Source organism: Coturnix japonica, chromosome 9 (genome assembly GCF_001577835.2).
Source record: "Coturnix japonica isolate 7356 chromosome 9, Coturnix japonica 2.1, whole genome shotgun sequence".
Lineage (NCBI taxonomy): Eukaryota > Metazoa > Chordata > Aves > Galliformes > Phasianidae > Coturnix > Coturnix japonica.
Window position 1 is genome coordinate 8562331 of NC_029524.1, and position 21022 is coordinate 8583352.

The window sequence follows — 21022 nt, forward strand, 5'->3', positions numbered from 1 at the left end:
ATATATCCAGGCTCTCTCAAGTTTTGTGTAGATTCGAAATAGTAAAAAATATACATATATAATATACATATTGATTAAAGTCACATTTAACATAACCATTAATCTATTTAGATGAGTGACAGTACAGTAATCATTTAAGTGGGAACAACTGAATGTGTGTGATACAAACTGGGCCTTAAGAAGGCTGCTGGAGGAACAAATGCTTATCCTGCAAACTTTCTGTTAATGTGTAATAAACACAAGGATCCAAATAATATCATTGTGTCATTGTAAGCCATGTGTGAGTGTTATGTGCTACTTTCAGGATTAAGTATTTGAAATGTAAAGCCTATGCTTTGCATTAGGATTTGTATTACTGTCATGTCTATAAACTTCAACCACAGACCAGGATCCCCTTCTGCTAGATTCATTAACAAACAAAGTCATTGCCATTCCTAGAAAGCTTACATTTTAAGTGTTTTGGAAGACTCAAAACTATGAATAAATACGGGAGCACAAGGAAAGAGAGCTTTTTGGAGGGGGCTGCTGTTCGGTTTGTTTGTTTTTTAAAGATTTTTGTACATCTTGCAGCAAGAAGCTTGGAGCTCAGGAGTAGAAAGAGATTGCATTGAGCTTGCTTGCTTGCTTGCAACCTCTTTCCCAGTATCAGGAAAGTATGTGGAATAGTGTGAATATACTGAACTGAACAATTTGAACAGTAAACAATAGAAGTTGTCACACTGGCTGAATGGAGCTGAGAGGAGCCTCTCAGTGCTGGATGAGGGGAGCAAACAGGGGAAGAGTGGCCTGGAAGTCCTGGAAGAAAGAGGACTGATCTGTTGATGCAAAGGAAAATGAGACTGTAGGATAACTGAGACTGATAGGGGTTTTGAGAGGTTGTCAGTGTAACTTCTTGCTCAGTGCAGCAATAGGTGATTGGAAAGACGGAAAGATTATTCAGAGCTGTGATCTAGGAAGATTATTCTCATACCTCCTAAATACCTTGAAATTACATCTGCTATCCCGGTCAAAGCTAGAGAAAGGCTGCTGCAGTAACTAAGGTATGAGGGAGAAAAGGAGGTTTAGCTTATGAAATATAGGAAGATAAGCACATTAAAGAGAAAAATGACTTGATTCTTATCCCCAGGGGGGCTGTAGAAACCTAGAATGAAGCCTGTCAAGTTATGAGTTTTATAGTTACTGAAAACATATGTAATAGCAAGTCCTAAGGAGAAAGATAAAAACAGGTTTAGTCATCCTGAAGCTGATACAACAGCTAGATACTCTCAGAGAGGCTTCAGAGTGACACATTAACCTTTTAGCTTGGAGAACAGGTCATGCCTCTAGTACAGAGTACATCTCCAAATGGTATCAGGGTGAAATTACTTACAGGCTGTGTATTGCTTCAAGGCTGTGTGGCCCAATATTTCAAGAGAAGCTCTCTGGAAGATTGCTGACATTCGGAATGGAAATGGCTGTACCCGTGTGTTCCTATGGTGTCACTGCAAATGCATTACAGCTGCCTTTGTGACTGAGATCAGGTGCACACAAGAAACACAAGGTGGTGTAAAGACAGCACAGGAGAAAATGCCAAGAGAGTAAAATAGTGCATGTTGTAATTGTAGATGTGATGGGCAGCTAGAAGTCGATAAGCTTGCTGAGTTAAAGCCTTTAATTCAATTTGGAGATAAAAAGGTTGATACTGTGACTGGGAAACAACCAGCAGAGGATGAGTGATTAAAGGAGAGGAAGAGAATGGACAGAAGGGACGTCAGGGAATGGTGTGTTAGTATTTACCTGCCATTAATGGAGCATGAGTGGAGTAGGATTAGGTACTGTGGAAGCAGTGAACTTTTTGATAGCTGAGCAGGATGTACAGGATAGTCTGGAACATAAGAAAATCCGAGAAGGTGTTAACTTGGATATTAACAGAGATGCTGGCACAAAGAAATAACCTCAAATGCTGTGCTCTCATCCCCTCATTCCTGCAGTACTTTTCAGAAATTGAAAGTTTGCCACGATGTGATGGTTTTTAATTTAAGATCAACTTATGTGTAGGCTGGAGTGCTGCTCTAAATGGGATTATAAACTCATGTACTCAGATTTTCCAGTGGGAAAAAGTAGAACATCGAAGCTACGATTATATTTTAGCATGCAGGCATTGATTTTATTTATCTTTTTACTTACTTATTTTTTATTACAGTTTAAGAGAGCGTGGAAGGTGGAAATGGAGAAGTTCTGGGGGGTTTCACATCACACTTGCTGTCAGACGCCCCTTGGCCTCGGGGTCCGCCGGCCGGTTCCGTTATCTTTGCTCGGGGTCCTTAGATGGCCGCAGCAGCGCTGCAGTCCGCCAGGGGGAGCCCGGGAGCAGCGCTGTGCCTTCCCTCCTAGAGCCCTCACACTAAAAAACAGGCTTTGCTATTGTGAACTTCAGTTACTGTTGTGAGTCACAGAATGGCTTGGGTTGGAAGGGACTTTAAAGCCCGTCCAGTTGCTGCTCCTCAGGTTAGGAAACTAAAGCCACACTAGTCAGTGTGAACTGAGTTAATAGTAATTCAGTATCCTCATCCCACTGTTCTTACTCAGCCGCTTTCTCGTCCCTTTGATCAACCACGTATCTGTTACAAGAAGTCTGAACAATCATTTTGCAGGAGAATCTTCATTTTTAAGTGTAGGAAGTGAGCCTAATTAGTAAATGAGCAGAAAGGAAAATGGGGGGTATTATTTGTTTATTCCCATTATATGGCTCATTAAAGACTTCTATAGGAAGGTATCTTGCAGATATAAATGAGCAACATACTCATTACAGTAATATACAAATAAAGTTCATTTTAACAGAAGGCAAATTTTAAGATTTTAAGAATAATGACTATATATCTTTCAAAAAATAGAAGGAAATTGAGGCAAATCATCACTATTATGTATATATTTCACCAACAAAAGAGAGCTCAGCTAAAATAAGTTAGCAATAGCATTCACACCAAGACATTAAACCTGTGGCTACAGAACTGCTGTCGGTGTAGTTTACACGAATATATTCTTCAGCAAAAAAAGCTGATTTTAAGAAATAAACTGGCTGCTCATTCATGCCACAGATTGCAATTCACTGCCACCTCAATTGTTTTAATGTGGATTTTAAAGGCCATAAATGCTATATCAAACTTGAATCTTTAAGTAGTTTGGGGTTTTCCTGAGGTTTTCACCTCCATGACTATTTTTACTTTTAGAGGATTCAGTGGCATGCATCAGTAGTAAACCAAGAACACGATTTGTCATGAAAAAGCATTTGTGAAGCAAGCAGGAAGAAGGAACAGGGGCATTTATTTCATATAGGAAAACTAACATCAGGCTCATCTGTCAAAGCTGAGATGTATATGCTTTGTAGCATTATTCAAAACATTCTGTGTTAACGTTGTTTAAGAAAAATTATGTAAATATTTTAAATTGACTGGAGTTCTTCCATGCTTTGTGTTATCTAATTTGCCAGTGAGTAAACATCTAAAACATGACAGTCTTAGGCAGTTCATGGTGTACTTGTATACAGCAACACAACAGTTCATATCTCAACAGTTTTTATCCTGAAGTTAATTGTAACAAAACTCAGCATGCTGTAGTTCAGTTCTTTCTTACGCTGTATTTGGCCAGTTCTGCCCAGCTCTGTTTCTTTAGGATGGCTGACTTGTCCCAGCCAGACAGTGGACACAAAGGCCAAACTGTTTCTGGAAATATTTTCCAGTCTATGGTGCAATGCTTTCACTGTAACGTTTCAAACTATAACGCAGGCTTAAGAACCTATAAGAACCCGGATGTGCCATAACAACAGCATTTGCTTCCTTAAATATACTGGTTTGTTTTGTTGTTGTTGTTTTTTTTACAATAAGTGTTTATTGTCCACTTAAATAAATTATTTCTCTATCATAAAAGACCACAGACAAGAGTCAGACCAATTTTAACTTTTCAAAGCATAACTAACAATTCAGAAAACATTTGTTCTCATGTCGGGTCTCTTTACCTGATACAGGTATGATCAGCAGCTCTAGGACAGCTAACACTGCTACAGCCATTTACGTTGGATGTCGTCCACAACAACAGAGCTGAATTACAGTGAGTAGAACTAGAAGACTATATACACAGTTCCATATTCTGTTCTCAATTCCATCAACATAAATTGTGAGTAGCTGCTGGAGAAGTTGAATCTGAAATCAGATTTCAGTCTGTCTGAGTGCGGTAACTCATGCATGTGGAACTGGTGTAACAGATCATCAGTTTTTGCTGCTTATCATTTCTGTTGAAGAATCAAATTAATATTTTCCATCAGTTTTCTGGTTTTGCTTTTCTGTTTGTTTTCCTTCAGGTGCATTAAGAGTCAGAGCACATATAATAAAGCCCACATGTTGAAGATGGCTAATTTACCATGCGCTTGATAATTAACAATAAAAATTAAAACTCATTCAAGTAGAGAGCTCTTCCAGAAAAACATAAGAAATTTTCTTCTGCTTTACATCACAGAATCTTGAATTTTAATATATTGAACTAATATAAGTAGTGTATTAACATTTCAGCAGTACCTGACTAGCCAGATAAGGAATACAATCATTTTCTCATTTGTACTAACTTCTCTTTTATCAGATAGGATACATAGTAAGAAGGATTATTATAAACCTTTTGCATCCTGATCAAATTATCTTGCAGGACTATTGTAAATCAGAAGTAACTGCACTGCAGTCAATGGAGTTTCACCAGAGGTTACTGGTGAAAAGTTAAGAGAATCAAAAGTAAATATTTCTAGCATCGTTCCAATTTTAAGACTGTCAGTGTGCTTTTAAGCTCTGCAATTGTCAGTACTAAAGTGAAAGATCTTAAGTTATTTTAAAAGCATATTTCTAATGATTTATTATCATTTTGGTGCACATTTTCCTTTCACATAAGTACTTAAGCACAGCTCAATGTGGTTGGTTCCTTAAGAAAAACAGCTGTTAACTGCCATGCAATAGAAACATGGAAAGAAATAAATCGTGTAGAAAAAACCTGGAATTTCTTCTATACTTGTGCGTCTTCGGTAGATTTTTCTTGTGATTGTTTTTTTCCAATATAAGGTTGCATAAATAAAAATAATATTCCCACCATGTATAGCGAGCCACATATATAAAAAGAAAAATCATATTTATGTGTGATGTCATAGATCCAACCTGCAAAGTAAGGACAAAATGGTAAATTGCTTGAGAATATATGAAAGATATTGCACCTTTATCTCGTGACATTTCACTGAAAACTGTAGTTGCTTTGAAGGAAAAGTAACGTGGTGATTGTAACGTCTAGAGGAGGCAAACAGATGCACTAACAAAATCTCTTGGTCATTCACCATAACCCAAAAGTAACTCAAAACCTGTCACCCTCATGTGAATATTATGGAATCTTTAAATGGGATGTTAGCTGTGTGCCATTCTAGGAACATGAGCAATCTTCTATCTGAAACTGTACGTTTTTCAGACAAATTACTGTAACAGACCTGACTTTAGACAGCTTGGAATCCCAAACCAACTACTTCTTCCACTCTATTTTCTTTGCTATTACTGCTATGACCAGTACTGCTACTGTGACATGCAAGCTAGCTTAAATACTGTGCCTCGTGCAAGCAAAGACATTCCCAAAGTGTTCTAAAGGTTCACATACCGATAAAAGATGTTTTAAAAATCTTGGTACTGCATTTAATCCCATTCCAGCCTTAACCCCTTTGCAAAAATACATGAAAACTAGTTCAGAAAGGTTTCAGAACAAAATAGTGAAATTACGTCATTTCATTCTGGCTGTATTGCCATGTAATCTCAAGATCAGAAACCTTTTTCACACCACCTAGTCACATCCAATTTGCTTCATTACTAATGACCAAACACAAAGCTATGCTGAGCACAGACTGAGAGGGGCTAAGAGTATATGGTAAAATCTGATGCTTTCCAAAGGATTCTAAATGAGCTTTCTTCTAAATAATTTCATCTCACTTGATGCTAGGGATAGATAAGAACCTTGTGTCTTTCCTGGGCTGCTGGTGGTCAAACTGGCTTTAGTTCACACCAGTGCCATTCCAGGCTGATCACCGCCATAAGTAACAAGGCTTCCTTCAGCTTCCTTCTGATTTGCTTCTCTCTTACAGACAGCCATAGTCTGACTACAGTACTGATCATCACCACCTCCATCTCTCCCCATCAGTTCCCCACTACACTTCCCAACTTCTTTGTATGAGAAAATTTATAATGAATGCTTTTTAAACCTAAGTGACTTCAGGCATAATGCTTCATGCACTTTGGCTTCTGCTGTGTAAAGCCGTCACAAGATTGTGAGCAACAAAACAAACAATTGATGGTCAAAAATTTGAGCTTTTTACCTGCAAAGGGTGGTCCAAGCAATGCAGATATTCCATTGGCACAAATGATGATGCCATAGGCATTTGCAAGGTGTTTAGTTCCAACCAAATCTTCAGTCACAACAGGCATTAGAGAAAAATAGCCACTAGAAAATCCTATTAGAGCACAAACCACAGCCAGACTAATGTATGTTTGCATTAGTGGCAAAGTAAGAATGCAGGTGACCAGAGTGAAGTTAGCCATGAGGAAGACATTCCAAGTGCTGATGCAGGGGAGATCAGAGATGATTCCAAGGATCACTTTACCAAAAATATGAACAATTGCTATAATGGACGTCAAAGGAAATATGTTGTTCTGATTAGATAAACTGTACTGCTTGACTATCTCTGGAAGATGAATAAAGGGTATGACAAAGCTGCTATAGGCAAACAAAGCCCAGATTATAAAGGCCACAAATACTCTGTTGGTGAAGAGTGATGCAGCTCCGAAGTAACTGGAGTACCAGATTCCAAAGCCCTTCCTGACTGTAACCGTCAGCTGGCTCACCGTCTTAAGAATGCGCAGTCCATACATGCTCTTTCCAATCCGAGATCTACCTCCAATTTCTATGTGCTTTATGTCATCAAGCACGTCTTCATTTTTTGTCACTTCTTTTTTTTCTGGTTCTTCACTGAGGACACCATTGGACTTTATAGTCTCTGCAGAACAAGACAGAGCTTTTGCCTGATTACCTTCACTATTGCTTCTTACAACATACTTTGCATTAATGTAGCTGGGAGAAAGTGGTCTCATAAGTGCCCCGCAGACACAAAGGTTCAGGCAGATTGCACCCTGGATGAACATGGCATTTCTCCATCCAAATTCCTTGCAGAGGTACTTCAGTAAGGCTGTCATTAAGAAAGCTCCAAACCCTGTTCCTGTGGTACTGAGTCCTTGTGCAAGTGCTCTTCTCTTCTGAAAATACTGTCCTACCATGACCACTGCTGGCAGGTAAACCATGCCGCTCCCAATGCCTGTGAAAAGAAAAATCAAAACAAACCTGAACTTCATGCCAACAAGATAAAAATCAGCAAAAAATGAATCAGGTTTATGCCTAACTTTAACAGAAGCATAACAGCAATACCAAGAAAAAACATTCAGTTCTCATTTTACCTTTATTTTCTGTCTTGTAGTGCTTTCCAAAATCTGTGATACTCAAGCAGAAAGTGTTGAGTGTTACACAAACGCATCCGTAACAGTAATAGTTGTCTAGTTTTGCAATCCCTGCCACTTGAAGAGGACTAGAAGAATGGTGAATGCAGAAAATGTTTTCAAATTTACTGTGGTCATAATTTACAACAGCATTTTGGGCTTAAAATCTTTCCTAAAGTATCTGCATAACACCCTACAGCTAAACCAGGAGAAGAGCTGCCTGTGAAGGGACCGTGAGGACATGTCGTGTGAGGGGACGGTGAGCAGCAATGGTGGAAAATAAAGCGAACAGGCGGCTGAGGCCCTGGCAAGCAGGGGTCTCATGGAGCTGGAAAGAACATCTCAGGCATTCCTATGCTGTTTTTCTGCCCCACATTCCTACTGTAACAGCATCTTGTTTCTCCACCTGACATAAAAATTGGCCTCAGACTTTTTTCTGATAACGTTGTTTTCAGCTCACGTTTTAAAATCTTTAAAATCTCTGCATAATCTCTGCATTTTTTGTTCAGTATTTTTGGTATGCTCTTTCTGAAAAGCAGCAAGGGGTGAGATAACTCAGGCTCCTGTCTACCTGAATATAACACATATGTATGGAAGCAAAAACTGCCAGAAGGGCAAAACCTTGCCTATCATTATTGCTCTTTGTTCATGAATTTACAGAATTACTGAAATCTATAGTGCACAAGGATGAAGAGTTGTCATAGTGATCCTTCTGAGTTTTATTCTTTTTCCATCCAGATAGATAAAAATTTATGTACAGAAATTCTGCAGATTTCTCTGAAATCCTGTGGAGGTGTAGTTTGAGAGAAGGCATTTCAGCTACTGTTAGGATTACAAACCATTTTTTACGTTGAATTTCTGTTGTATTAGCCATGAAATTAATTATATTTCAGAGCTCCTTGACTTGCTTAGTGTTGCTCAGATCATAGAATCATAGGAGAACTTAGTTTGGAAAGGATCTTAAAGCCCATCTAGTACCAACCCCTGCTGTGGGCTGGCTGCCTCCCACCAGCTCAGGCTGCCCAGGGCCCCACCCAACCTGGCCTTGAGCACCTCCAGGGATGAAGCATCCACAGCTCTCCAGGCAGCAGTGCCAGGGCCTGCTCTTCCTTTCCTCCTTTCTTCTTAAAAATGGGAGTGAAGTTTCCTTTTTTACAGTCACCAGAGACTTTACCTGATAGCCATAATTCTTCAAACATCATGGAGAGTGTCTTGCCAACCACATGAGACAGTTCCTTGGGATCCCTGGGATGCATGCTGTCTGGCCCCCTAGACTTGTACACACTCAGCCTCATGAGGTGGTCTCAAACTTGCTCATACAGCGTGAGGGGTTTTGCTACCCCAGACCCAACCTAGAGGTTCAGGTGCACAAAAGGCACGGGAAGCCTGACTGGCCATAAAGACAATGGCAAAGAACTTATTACTTATGACTGCATGCTTTGTTCTCATTCAGGCAGATCAAATCTACTCAAAGGGATTCAGAAGATTAAACACAACAATATATTTGGAAGGAAGCCATGCTTATCTATTTATTTATTTATTTTTTCATTAAAAACATACATGTTACACCCTAATTATGGCTATAGAAACACTATGTAGTTATCATATTCTGATATTTTGCTAACGTGTAACAAATCCTGTAAAAAGATATACGCTATTTATTTCTGTGACAAAGAGAGGAGCTTGCTAGATATACAGCTCAGCAATATTTTAATCTCTTGAAAATCCATTTGCTAGAGTTTTGGTTACATTAATTCTTCTATTTAAGAATGCCTTCTAATATATTCACATGGGACAAACTGATAAAAATGCCCTCTTCACATGGTAGATTTCAATGACAACAAAAGCCATTGGGATTAATCCACTGTGTAAACAAATGAGCTTTCTGAAAAGACAAATCTATAAAGACTGTGAAGGAGAAACAGCAATAACTCTACTGGAATGAAGGATGTTGCTCACTGCCTCTGATTCTCACGATGTGCCAGATCACATGAAGGCTGAATAAACTGAAATCAAAAGTTACGTTACATTCCATAACTAAAACTTCATTTTAATGTGGAAAAATAGGCCGGGAACCAGTCTGACTTCCCTTTTCACTCACCCAGATAACATCCAAAGGAGTAAAAAATCATCTGAAAGAACTTCCAAATGTTAGTCTAGCTTACCGGCTGTCACTCCAAACGTAAGGAAGAGGTAGTGCACATCTGAGGCATAGGCACTCAATATCCAGCCCAGGGCATTCAATATCCCTCCAATTATTGCTGTTTTGCGGCACCCACACATGGTAATGAATAAACCAATGAAAGGACCTGTTAAAGAACATGAAGGAATGCTATGTTATTTATTCAAATCCCTAAACTCTTTAATTATTTTTCACACAGAAATCCTTGATAATGCTTTAAACAGTGCTAAAACACCACGCCACTCACATAATTCAGGGTTTTTTTTTTCCTTATTATCATGGAAAAAAAAATCATCTAACCAGCCTTACTTAGCAGGTTTAGCAAATACCTTAAGACCTGAAATCAAGAATATTCCATGAAGGAATGGCTTAAACAGAGGAAGAAACTGAAGCCATTCTTCCCAATGCAAAAGCTGTGAGTGCAGACCTTTTATTAGAAATCAGCAGAAAGCAGATCTTGTGTTCTCAGTGAAATATTTTAGGCAGACCCGAACACATTTTCAGTCGTAACTTAGGGAAATAGAGGCGTGTATTTACACACATACACAAACACACACCTACAGATATTCTTTTGGGTTGCTCCAACCACTAACGGAAAACAATTTTTCTCAGTTACCACCCAAAACATAAATGAGTTCACTATCCAAATTCAACATTTCCTCATAGACAGAGTATGGAGAGGACCACAGGCTTAGCAGAAAACCTGTTTTTTGTATTCTAGTGAGACCTTGAAGTCACAAGCATCCTTTTCCTGCTCACACTGTTGCCTGGTCTAATTGTCTTCTCTATCATCTTCCCTGCTGTCCCCTATCTTCCTCTAATTTGTAATCTGTCACCTGGACAAATTAAAAGAGATAACTGAGGAGAAACTGAGCAGTACATTTACTGCTAGTAAATTGAAAACTGTAAGAAAATATTTGACGGGTGAGTAGCAAATGCATTCCAAAAATCTCTGTAGTTCTGAAATAAATGATGTTAGAACCTACCTACAATAAGTGTAATGCCCATGCTAAGAGAGCTAACCCATGCTGTTAAGCCACGACTTTGATTAAACTCTTCAAGCCATTCCATGTTGAGTATTCCAAGGGCCATTTGGGACCCCATGATAAGTATGTGCACAAGGAAAGAGGAAAATACAATCATCCAAGCCCATCCTCCATCGATGTTTGGATTAGGCTTAATTGGCTTACTTCCAACTTTTGAGTCATCTCCAAAATCATATCCAATGTCCTCTCGACTGGCGTACATTTTTTCCACAGTATTCTGAAACAAAGTAAATAATTTCAAAACACATTCAAAATGACCCAATTTTGTGGCTTTGTTACAGTGAATAGCATAAATCACAATTGCATTTCACCTTTTTTCCCTTGTACTTGGATTTCGTTGTTCAAATGCAAAATACTTAGAAAATTTTCCAGTTAGTGTGTATGTACTTTATTATCGTGGCTGTCTACATAAAAGTACTTATAGGTGCCAATAGGTCACATCATTTTTATCAGCATATATTTACTTACTTGTATGTGGCTGAGAGCACTCACTCTTCATGGGCTGGCTCTGGTCAGAGTAAAAGATCGGGCTCTCTTTGTATTCCTTCTGCTGTCCCAGTAAGATTATGTAGCTTCGTGTTCAAGTTCACAAAGCTTGGAGTAAAGAAACAGAAATCTTGAAGAGGCGGGTAGATGAAATTACTGTACGTTTTCAGAGGAAACAAGTGTTGATATGTATTTCTTCCTTAGTAGTGACAACAGAAAGATAAAGTTATCAGGTTCCTGACTTTCAAAAAGCTTTGTTTATATGAATTACAAAGAAGGGACTGTTACCTCATGTCTGGCAAGTTTAAGACTTTGTTAGAGTCAGTTTGACTGTTTGCTCTCAGATCCCGTAGTACTAATCTATATAATCCTACCAGAACCAGTGAACTCTTCCAGAGTAATATCAATGCCCATCAGAATCAGACTGTGTGGCAGAGTTATATGCATAGACATGTAGGATCAAGCCATAATATCTTGTTTACCTTCATTTCTTTCTTAGTCTGAATGTTACACTCAGACTACAATTCAATATTCAATACTACATTGTGTTGTAGAGTATTTGCAAGCAATTTTTTAATTGAGAAAGAGGCAGGATACAGAACCTAATCTTCCCTCCATCTGATTTATGCAACATATCGAAATGTTACATGGTTGTGGAGCACCACATAGGTTTCCATGGAGACTAGAAATAAGTGTAGTGATACAAATTGCCAGAGATGGGAATTTATTTCCCTTCTTTTCTTTTCTGGAGAAATAAAAAAGAGACATCAACTTCACAATAGTCAAACAAGATAAGAAAGTTATCAAAATTGTTTTTGAGAGCTTCATGTATTCTGTGAGCCCTCAAAAGATACATCTCCTGTTCAGGGCCAGCTCCTCTGTCTAATACACTGACAGTGAATAGAATAACTCATACCTTGTACTAATGAAAATTTGTGCTGTTAATCTTTAAGTACAGGAGTGTTTTTATAGGAGTACAGGATTATCTGCTTCTTCAGTTATTAGTTTTCCAAACTATTTTACTTTTTTCTTATTGCTAGATAAACACACAAAGAATGTCTTCAAGTACTTCATGTTAATGCACAGGAGGAATCAGAACTACTGCTGCACAAACATCACTGACAAACTGCCCACATATGTAACCTCTCCATGCTGCCTGTTGGTAAGTTCCCTTCCGAGTGCCACACACCCTTATTTGTAACAGGTAATTACATATAGCCATGGGCAGCTTAAACTTCAGGGTCCCTCCAAAAGCACTCTGATTTGCCTCATATAATTAACTGTAACTAAAAGAAGTTGTACCTCTGTTATGAAATTCCACGCACGCAAACTCCTTGTGGACTACATCATCTCTAGCCCTAATGTGTCCAGGGAGGAGAGGAGGAAAGTATGGATGACGCAGGGAGGCATAGCAAGAACTGTGCACATTTAATACTTGCCATGTGAGCAGATAATCTGGGACCAAATGATGAGTGTACCGAGTGCTACTTCACACACACCCTGATTTACTGGCTTTTTCTTTCCAAATCAGAAAGCAAAAAGAGAAGGAAGCTATTCTTATTCATCTTTCTGGAGTCCTTCACAGTGTTTCAGGCAGGACTGTATATGTAGCAAGGGGAATGGTGAGGAGTGAGGGTTGCAGACTTTACTTTGAAAAGAACAGAACAGCCTGAGACAGCCTTAGTTAAAATTATATTCAATCCTTCTTCTGCAGCATGTAGGCCTCAAAGATGGCATTTTCACCCTTTCTTCCAAGGTTACTAGGAAATAGATCCCCCAGTGATGCAGTTTATCTGACTTCCTATTGAGGACACAGCCCACTCACTAGAGAGACAAAGACGAACTACATAAGAAAGTTACTGAATAATGATGCTAATGGGAAAAAAAATGAGAAATAGCAGAATGGATGAAAATTTCAAGCTGCTGAGCACAGCCTGTGTGGGATTAGTGAAAAATGCATGATAGATATCACAGTACATCTTAAATAATGAAGCACAAAATTATGTAACTCAAGTCAGACTGAGGACACAGCATGGAACCTCACCTTTCATGCTTCTATTTCTTGTGTGCACCTGCATACTGATACTGGATACAAAAAAAAAAAAATCTTCTTTGGACAGGAAGGAAATCTTTCATACTTTTAAAAAGTTTTAAAGCAAAAATAATTGGCATAGAGATTCAAAGGTATGACACGCATCTTTCTAGCAGCACAGAAAGTGCAAACTTCCTGACAGAATGGGCTCAGCCTGATTAGATGCAAGTTAATGCAGGCTTACAGCAACCCCCACAAAGCTTGGGAAGTTGCATATACTTTTCCTTTGAATAGGATTCTCACTTATTATTACTTTTATGCTAATGTCACAAGTTGAGAGTGAATGCACTCAAAAGCACAGAAGGCCATTTCCAACAGCTGCACAAACGGGAGCTCTGGATAAAGCGAGGATTGGATGTCTGGATTCTCTTGCTGCCACTGACTCACTGCCCATAGCCTATTACCCAGGAGAAGTGCTCTCACCTGCCCTCAGCCTTCTTCCCACACCACAGCACCGACAAGAACACGGTAGCACAGAAGGCAGAGAAGCCCAAGGGGCTCTCGGTAATTGTGAAATCCTAGAGAAACTGCAATGAAAATGATAGCAGCTGATTTATGAAGCCAGACATGCCTCCCCAGTGAGCAAGGCAGTGAAGACTCTCTTGCAGTAACAGTGTTTGCATATAGCCCCTCACAAGGAGCTGCATTTAAAGACAGGAGAATCTGCACGATTGTTTGGGCAGCTGGAGAATGAGTTGATTTTTTTGTAAGCACACACGCTATGCAGAGCTCTTAGAAAACTGGCTCAAATGTTGGAGACCACATAAACACTGAGCTCTTCTGAAAATCTGACCCACCATCTATTTTAGAGACAAATGCAGGTGCTGTAACAAGACCAAAGTTAGCAGAGAAACGTCCAAGTTCCCTTTACTGGCACTATGGCTCCCTGGTTACAAGTTGAAGGGGATTCAGAAAAATACCTGATCTGGATACAAGAAGTCTGTGCAGTGAGAAGTATACATAGTCTTCAGTAGCCTCTTCCAGTATTTGATTGCTTCTGCCTTGAGAAGTACGGTATCAAATGGGAATTTGAATGTACTTCCAACAGACATAAACCATAAATACTTCATAAATAGTACTAAGGTTTGACTCACAGTATTCCCACTAGATACATGTATTGATTTGTCTTTTGAAGATATATGGGAAAAATGTCGCTAAAAGCAGTGTGCTTAGGGTCTGTTTAAGCAGTGTGCTTAGGGTCTGTTTAAGCAGTGTGCTTAGGGTCTGTTTAAGCAGTGTGCTTAGGGTCTGTTTGGGTGACGTTGTTGTAACTGGAACATATGCCAAGCACTTCGGTCGTCTGTAACTTCACTGGAGATGCAGCTACAGTTCAGATCAGCACCACTCGTGCAGATGAGAGGCACGAGTGAGTGAGTGCCCAGAGTGAGAGAAAAACGGAAATAGGAAAACGCACAGCACACCGCTGTGGCCACGCGGCGATGCAGCAGCGGGCTCAGGCGGCGAGCAGCGCGGGGATCGGAAGGCTGGGGATGGGAAGGCTGCTCCGAGCCCGCATCTCTGCTCCGTCCGCTTTCAGCAGCTCGACGTGTCACTCCGTCCTTAAGGCGCGGGTGAGGCTGGTGCCCGCGCAGCCCCGCCCTGCAGTCGCTCCCCGGGCAGCACCTGCCGGTTCCGCTGCGCTGCGGGAGCTCGGCGCGGGGCGGCGCCGGGGGAGGGCGCGAGGCTGGATCCGCCCGCGGAGCACAAAGGATGACCGCTGGTTACCCCGCTGCGGTGGAGCTGCCCCCGGCCCCGCAGCCCGACCCCGTGCCGCTCGCACCCCCCGCTCCCCGGCCCATGTTCCTATTCTCGGCGCTCCCGATGCCGCGCGGCTCCTGCCGGTCCCTCCCTCGGTCCTCCCCCCGCGGCACCCCCCGTCCCCTCCCGGTCCGGCGCTGCTCCCCGCTTCCAGCCGGTCCCTCCGCCTCGCCCCGCGCCCCGAGCTGTGCCGCTGCCGACCTGCGCCCGCTCCGTTCCTGCTCTCCCCTCTCTCCGGCCTGGGGTTTATTGTCCGCAGCGATGCGCGGCCGGTGCCGGGCCCTTCGCTCCCCGGGCGGCTCGGCTCGTGCGCTGTCTCGCTTCCATTCCCTGCAATTTCAAATCTCCACGCTCTTTCATTCCTGCGATACCGGCTAATTCTGGTTTGGCGGAGCAGATTTGCAGTCCTCTCACATGCACACTCTTGTGGCTGAATGAAGTTTTTCGCTGCACAGGTTATCGTTGGAGATGTATATTGGAGAGCTGAAGGATATCATCCAATAAAAGCCGTCAGTCTCAGGGTTTTAGTGGCCTTCGGGTTTCAGTGAATTGTTAACTTGAGAGAGACTTGAGTGGCTTGGGAGAACTTGGGTGGCTAAGCAACCCTGAGAATGCAATGGGGAAGTGCCATGATATAGCACCTCATCTACACAATACGTGAGCTTCAGAATTCTTCCCTTAGAATGAAAATGGAGTTCAAAGAACCACAGAATATTGCAAGTATCTGAGGGATCCATAAGGATCGTGGAGTCCAACAAGTGGCTCCATACTGGACCATCCAAAAATTAGACCATGTAACTGAGCACTGTGCAGATGCTTATTGAATTCCAGCAGCTCGGTGCCATGACCCTGGGGATCCTGTTCCATGCTCACCACCCTCTGGTGATGAAACTTTTCCTGCTCTCCTGTACCTTTAAGAAACACTTTTATCTGGTTTTAGTTAAAGCATGTGGAAGATTATGTGCTATGGCTTCTGTCTTCACATAAACTTTATACTGCTTTGTGCCACAATCTTGTAAAGGTAATCCTGTCCTACAATCAGCAACTAGATTTGTGTCCGAGACTTGCAGTTGGGTTCATTTCTCTCTCCTTTGTAAACAAAATGAGAATATCTCATTTTAAAAGATTATGTTATTGCATTGCAAATGCAGGTGTCATTCTGAACTGTACACATTCGCAGTGACTGTTCTGCAGTACCTTCAGCCATGTATGTGCATTCCTATCCCAGCTTTTAGCTTTGGCATCAGCTTTTTAGCTGGAGCCTCGTTTCTTGAAAGGTTTCGTGCTAAGGGCTTGAGGTGAATTTGCTGCTTATTGGCTACAATTGCTACCTGATGTGACACATACTTTTGATGTGTGAATCAGCTGACATGCTAACATACATTATTAAGTCTACCACAGAAACAGATTTACCGGAGTAGTGGCATGACTCATCTCTAATTATTACAAATATATTTCTTTGGCTGTTAACCCACGTTCCCTTTAGTGCTTGAGATGCCATCTGCTTGTTGAGATCCTTGTGCTAACAGATTCAGTCTGTAAGGTTTGAGCTGATAGAGAACTCACTTAGCTGTGTCATACTGCTTCAGCAGTTCTGCTCCAGAAGTCACTGCGGTTTGGGGCCAAGATCTTGGATTTATGCCACCTCTTGAAAAGATGAGTGCATATTGATCTGCTCAAATTTTAACCATTAAGTTGTACGGGTTTATCAGGGAAAATACAGATGATGTTTCATAAGAAGAAGAGGGACAGTGCTGTGGTTCCAGAAAACCAAACAAAGGCTGTTTTGAGCCAAGACGCATAAAGTGCCAAATCAAGTAAAATAAGATGTAAACAGTCTGACAGCCCCTGGTGCATTACAAATCTGAACTGCAAATATTGGTTGGATGGCAAGCATAATAATAGAATCTGGAAAGGAAGGACTTTTTACTTGACTTTTTAACTTGATGGTAATTGTATGTTGGAACATAAAGACAGAGAGGAAGAGAGGGAGGGAGAGGGAGAAAGGCAGAAGGAGGAACCAGTAACTCAGTCCTGCTCGCTGTCTGGGGAGCTGCATGGTGTATCCAAAGTGGTTCTAGGGTCCATTCAGTCCAACCTTCTACTTGAAGGAAGATTGTGACTTGTATTTCAGGTCAGCCTTGGCTTATTTGTCCTGCCCTTGACAGATTTTGACTCATTAGCACAGAAGAAAGAGACAGAAAAAATTCTGTTAATCTGCTGTCTTTGCTCTCTTCCTAACGTAGGCCATTGTATTATCACTTTATTCATCACAGAAACACTGATGGCTCATATTCAGCTCAGTGTCCACTGTGACAGCTACATCCTTCTCATCGGGGCTGCTGCTCAGGCAGCCTGTATGGGTGCCTGACACGACTCAGTCCTACACACACACATTCTCACTCCCTGTTAAACTTCATTTAATTGCTGTTCACTCAATTTTTAAGTTTCCCAAAGTACTTTTAACTGCAGCTCCATTATTGGGTTTGAGAACTATCCCGTGCAGCTTAGTGCTGTCTGAAAATCTGATGTAGGCACATCCTGTGTCAGGATGCAAATTGCAATGAAGCTAATGAACAATACTGTCCCCACTACTGACCTAGGGCATTCTGCTTGCCACTGACCAGCAACTGAATATCACCTCATTGATTACTATCCTTTAAACCCAATGGTTCATCACATTTTCAACCGACCTAGAAGTTCATTCATCCTGGCAGTACACCTCACTCTATGCTTTAACCACTTTGCTTAATCCCCATTGCTCAAAATAGCAGCTTAGAGACTGTTCAGCCCTCTGAAAATATGTATGGATGAAAATATAAAGCACTAATTTGGATGCCCAGCATTTATCTTATACTATTGCTGCAGTGCTCATTACTCTCTTCCCTAAAGCTCTCATTAAGTACCCACCCTATTTCCCAAGAAATGTAGTAGTGCAGTGATTAATAAGGAAATAAATATTTGAGATAAAAATTTGGTTGCTACAGTATCAAGACACAGAAAAGGCACCTTGCTCTTCATTTTGTTCCATTCAGTTCTATTCATCTGGTCAATTCTTGCTACACAGTTGTTGTTTTTTTAGGATATTTCATCTTCATTTCCGTAACCTTTCTGGGTTACTGAGTTTATCTGTGTTTTGAAGGGCATCGTCTTCATCCTAATGAGGAACAGGAAAGAAAAAGAAAAGGAAGAGGAAAGGAAAAATGAAATAGGAAGCAATAGAAAGAAAAGGGAAAAAAAATGAAGAGGAAAAAGAAAATGAAAAGAAAAAGGGAAAGAAAAAGAAGAAAGAAAAGGAAAAAAGAAAAGGAAAAGGGGGGAAAAAGAGAAGGGAAAGGAAATAGGGAAGGGAAAGAGAACAGGAAAGAAGAGGGGAAGGGAAGAAGAGAAAAACAAGCCAAAGTTAATCTTTTAATATGGCATAGTACTGCAGCTTTCTTATGATGCCCCAAAAACCGTGGCTCCCCTTCATTTTGATAATTCCAGACTGCCTAAGAAAACACCAAATTATGCATATTTTCTTGCCTTTTCCCACCTCCTTTCTGAAGAGAATCCCAGCTGTCTTTGGAGGATTTATACAAGGCGACATCCTAAAAGAACGTCTCAAGGAAGTATGAACTCTCTCAGCCATTTACCCACCTCCTCACACCATGGCTGCAAAGTCTTACCCCTGTGGGTAAGACTGAACTGCATTGCTAGATCTCTTGCTGGAGTTCACTCAACTCTGAGGACAGACCGTGGGAATGACATTCAGAAACAAAAGAATAGGGGACATTTTTATCATTGCTGACATGGAGATATCCATTGGACAATATCGATTTGTCTTTTTTCTTTCTTCTGTCTGCAAGAGCTGCTGTATTACAGCAGCTGCAGATTTGGGGGGGAACAGATGGGTTCCTGTCCAGTTTTCTTAGATCCTTCATGGAAGCCATGTCCAAAATGCTCTGATGTGTATCTTGTGAGATATTTGGGGGGAAACTTCCTGGACTGTATTAAAAAGACAACAGGATGATGGCTATTTCAAATGGCAAGGCTGTTTCATCAGTGCTTTGCTGAGATACACATTAAAAACACCCTCAGCAGAACTGTATGTTGCTGTTCCAAAGTGAGTTGGTGCCCGGTTTTTCCTGCTACAGCTGGGGTAGAGCAGCAAGAATGAAGGAAGAAAAGGGATGGGAAGAGGACACAAAGATGGAGAAGAAGCCCAGAAAGCTGGCAGGGAACACTGCAAATGTAAGTGTAGGCCTGGTGGCTTCTGCTTCTAAAATGAACACTAACCCAGTTCCATAGATGTACTTTGACACAGCCCCACATTAAGACTATTTAAAACATAACTTCTGTATGTCCAAGATACAGAAGTACTTTTTTTACTGGAAAATAATGCAGTAAATAGTACTTTGTTTACTGGAAAATAATGCAGTAAATACTCTGCTGACAGAAAAAGATCTTACAAGTTAATTAACGTGTATTATGTGCATCTAATACACACATGCAGTGAAGTCCAGTGAGTGTTTGGAATTCTTCCTTGCTCTGCTGGAGTTCTTTATAGGGTTGGGTCTACATTTCTTTTTGCGCAGTGTTGTTTCAGCTTTGAAAGTTAACAATCCACTTGGCAATTTGAGCAGGAAAGATAAACTATCTTACATATAAAAAAATCCTGTTAGTCCTAACTGCTGTTGTAACACTAACATACTTTGCACACGCAGATATCTGGCTTTTCTGGTTTAAAACGTGAGTGCAAGGGAGTGGCTGCAGTTCATTAAACATCACAGGTATCATAATAGCAAAAAGAACACAAAGGCCTTGTGATCTGACTCACAGTTGTGGTGTGGCTGCTTCCTTCTCTGGGTCAGACCTGTGCGTGGTAAGAAATCTCTGAGCATTCTGTGAGAGCCGTACGACTGAGCCATGGGCTGTGCCTGTTGAAAGTGCACCAAATTAACTGCAAGCTCCAGTAGCACCCGGTTAGCTTCAACTAATTTATATAAATGATTGATTTCAGTGATACCAAGGATTAGTCCTTCAGGCTGATTCAAATCACAGTATTCATCTCTGTGCAGTAGCTTTCAGTATAGAAATGTAGTTCCTAAGTCAATATTTTACTTGTGTCTTGTCTAAAATGAAAAAGTTGCTCTCGCTGCAGACTGAGCATAGTGTTATAAATAAATTGCTGGGTTCATTCTGCAGTCATACAGTCACCACGGCTGCAATTTCTTTATCCTTATCCTGATAGACTCTTAGGTCAAAAGAATCTCCTGGTCTGTAAACAGTTTGAACACAGGATGTAATACAGTATTTGTGCTTGTGTTTGAGTTGTTCTGAGATAGGTTTGAGTTGTGCAATTTCTATTTTTCTTCCTATTCCCTGCAGCACCTGCCAAAACATTGCCCTTTTTTTTTTTCTTTAAATAAATAGTTCATAAAATCCCATAGCTTTTATGAAATTCTAACATCAGAGTTTTAATAACTTGGTGTATATAAAACTATCAATATCAATATCTTATCAACTTGGTGAATATAAAACTATCGATATCAATATCTTATCAAAAGCTTTGGGGCTTTTATTTTTGACACAAGAACTGCAAGAACAGAACTATAGATTTATTTTATTAGTTAGAATTTCAGAAAATTACAAATGAAATCTATGATAAGGCCTGAGTTGTTTCCCTGTTGGGTTTTAGTTCTTGAGCAGTAAACAGAAACTCATAACAAAACCAGCCAGTTACTGCTCTGTTTGTAGTTTGTCCATTTCTCACTATGTAAAGAAAAATTTGCAAACTTTCAAGTCAATTAAACTTGCTGTGCTAAATTATCTCTAAGCCAATCTTCTCTAAGCCATTCTATGCATTAACACCTCCCAGAACATTTCTTCTTACCCTTTTCCCATACCTTTCTTCAATGAGTTCCAGCCTTTGATTATAGGC

The 21022-nt window shown here is 40.6% G+C and overlaps 2 protein-coding genes across 14 annotated transcripts in view; one reads left to right on the forward strand and one right to left on the reverse strand.

Moving 5' to 3' along the window:
* Positions 1 to 3287: 3287 nt before the first annotated feature.
* SLC16A14 (solute carrier family 16 member 14) lies at positions 3288 to 15873 on the reverse strand. 6 transcript variants are annotated; one of them, XM_015871453.2, is made up of 7 exons: positions 15301 to 15873; positions 11232 to 11357; positions 10704 to 10980; positions 9701 to 9844; positions 6365 to 7357; positions 5011 to 5171; positions 3288 to 4267 (listed from the first exon to the last, which is right to left on the reverse strand). In XM_015871453.2, exons 3-6 carry the CDS (start codon positions 10963 to 10965, stop codon positions 5023 to 5025), a joined length of 1548 nt encoding a protein of 515 aa, XP_015726939.1. In that variant the 5' UTR covers positions 10966 to 10980; positions 11232 to 11357; positions 15301 to 15873; the 3' UTR covers positions 3288 to 4267; positions 5011 to 5022. The 6 variants fall into 6 exon arrangements, with proteins under 6 accessions (XP_015726939.1, XP_015726937.1, XP_015726938.1 ...); XM_015871451.2 differs by lacking the exon at positions 3288 to 4267 and having other exon boundaries at positions 4859 to 5171; positions 15301 to 15753; XM_015871452.2 differs by lacking the exon at positions 3288 to 4267 and having other exon boundaries at positions 4859 to 5171; positions 11232 to 11379; positions 15301 to 15753.
* Positions 4006 to 21022, forward strand: part of ZBTB38 (zinc finger and BTB domain containing 38) — a 62577-nt gene continuing 45560 nt past the window's right edge. For 6 of the 8 annotated variants that reach the window (XR_004308298.1, XM_032446464.1, XM_032446458.1 and 3 more), the window contains exons 1-2: positions 4006 to 4086; positions 12290 to 12411. The gene's annotated coding sequence lies outside the window, so the exon portion shown is untranslated. Of the gene's footprint in view, positions 4087 to 12289; positions 12412 to 13005; positions 14420 to 19230; positions 19333 to 21022 lie in introns of those variants that run through there. The other 2 variants (XR_004308299.1, XM_032446461.1) reach the window with 2 other exon arrangements.

Coding starts and splice junctions, on each gene's coding strand:
- SLC16A14 (XM_015871453.2), bottom strand. CDS start 10,965: ATGTACGCCAGTCGAGAGGACATTGGATATGATTTTGGAGATGACTCA. Junction 9,845..10,703: donor GGGCATTACACTTATTGTAG/GTAGGTTCTAAC, acceptor GTTCTTTAACAG/GTCCTTTCATTGGTTTATTC. Junction 7,358..9,700: donor TACGTTTGGAGTGACAGCCG/GTAAGCTAGACT, acceptor TTCTTTTCACAG/GCATTGGGAGCGGCATGGTT.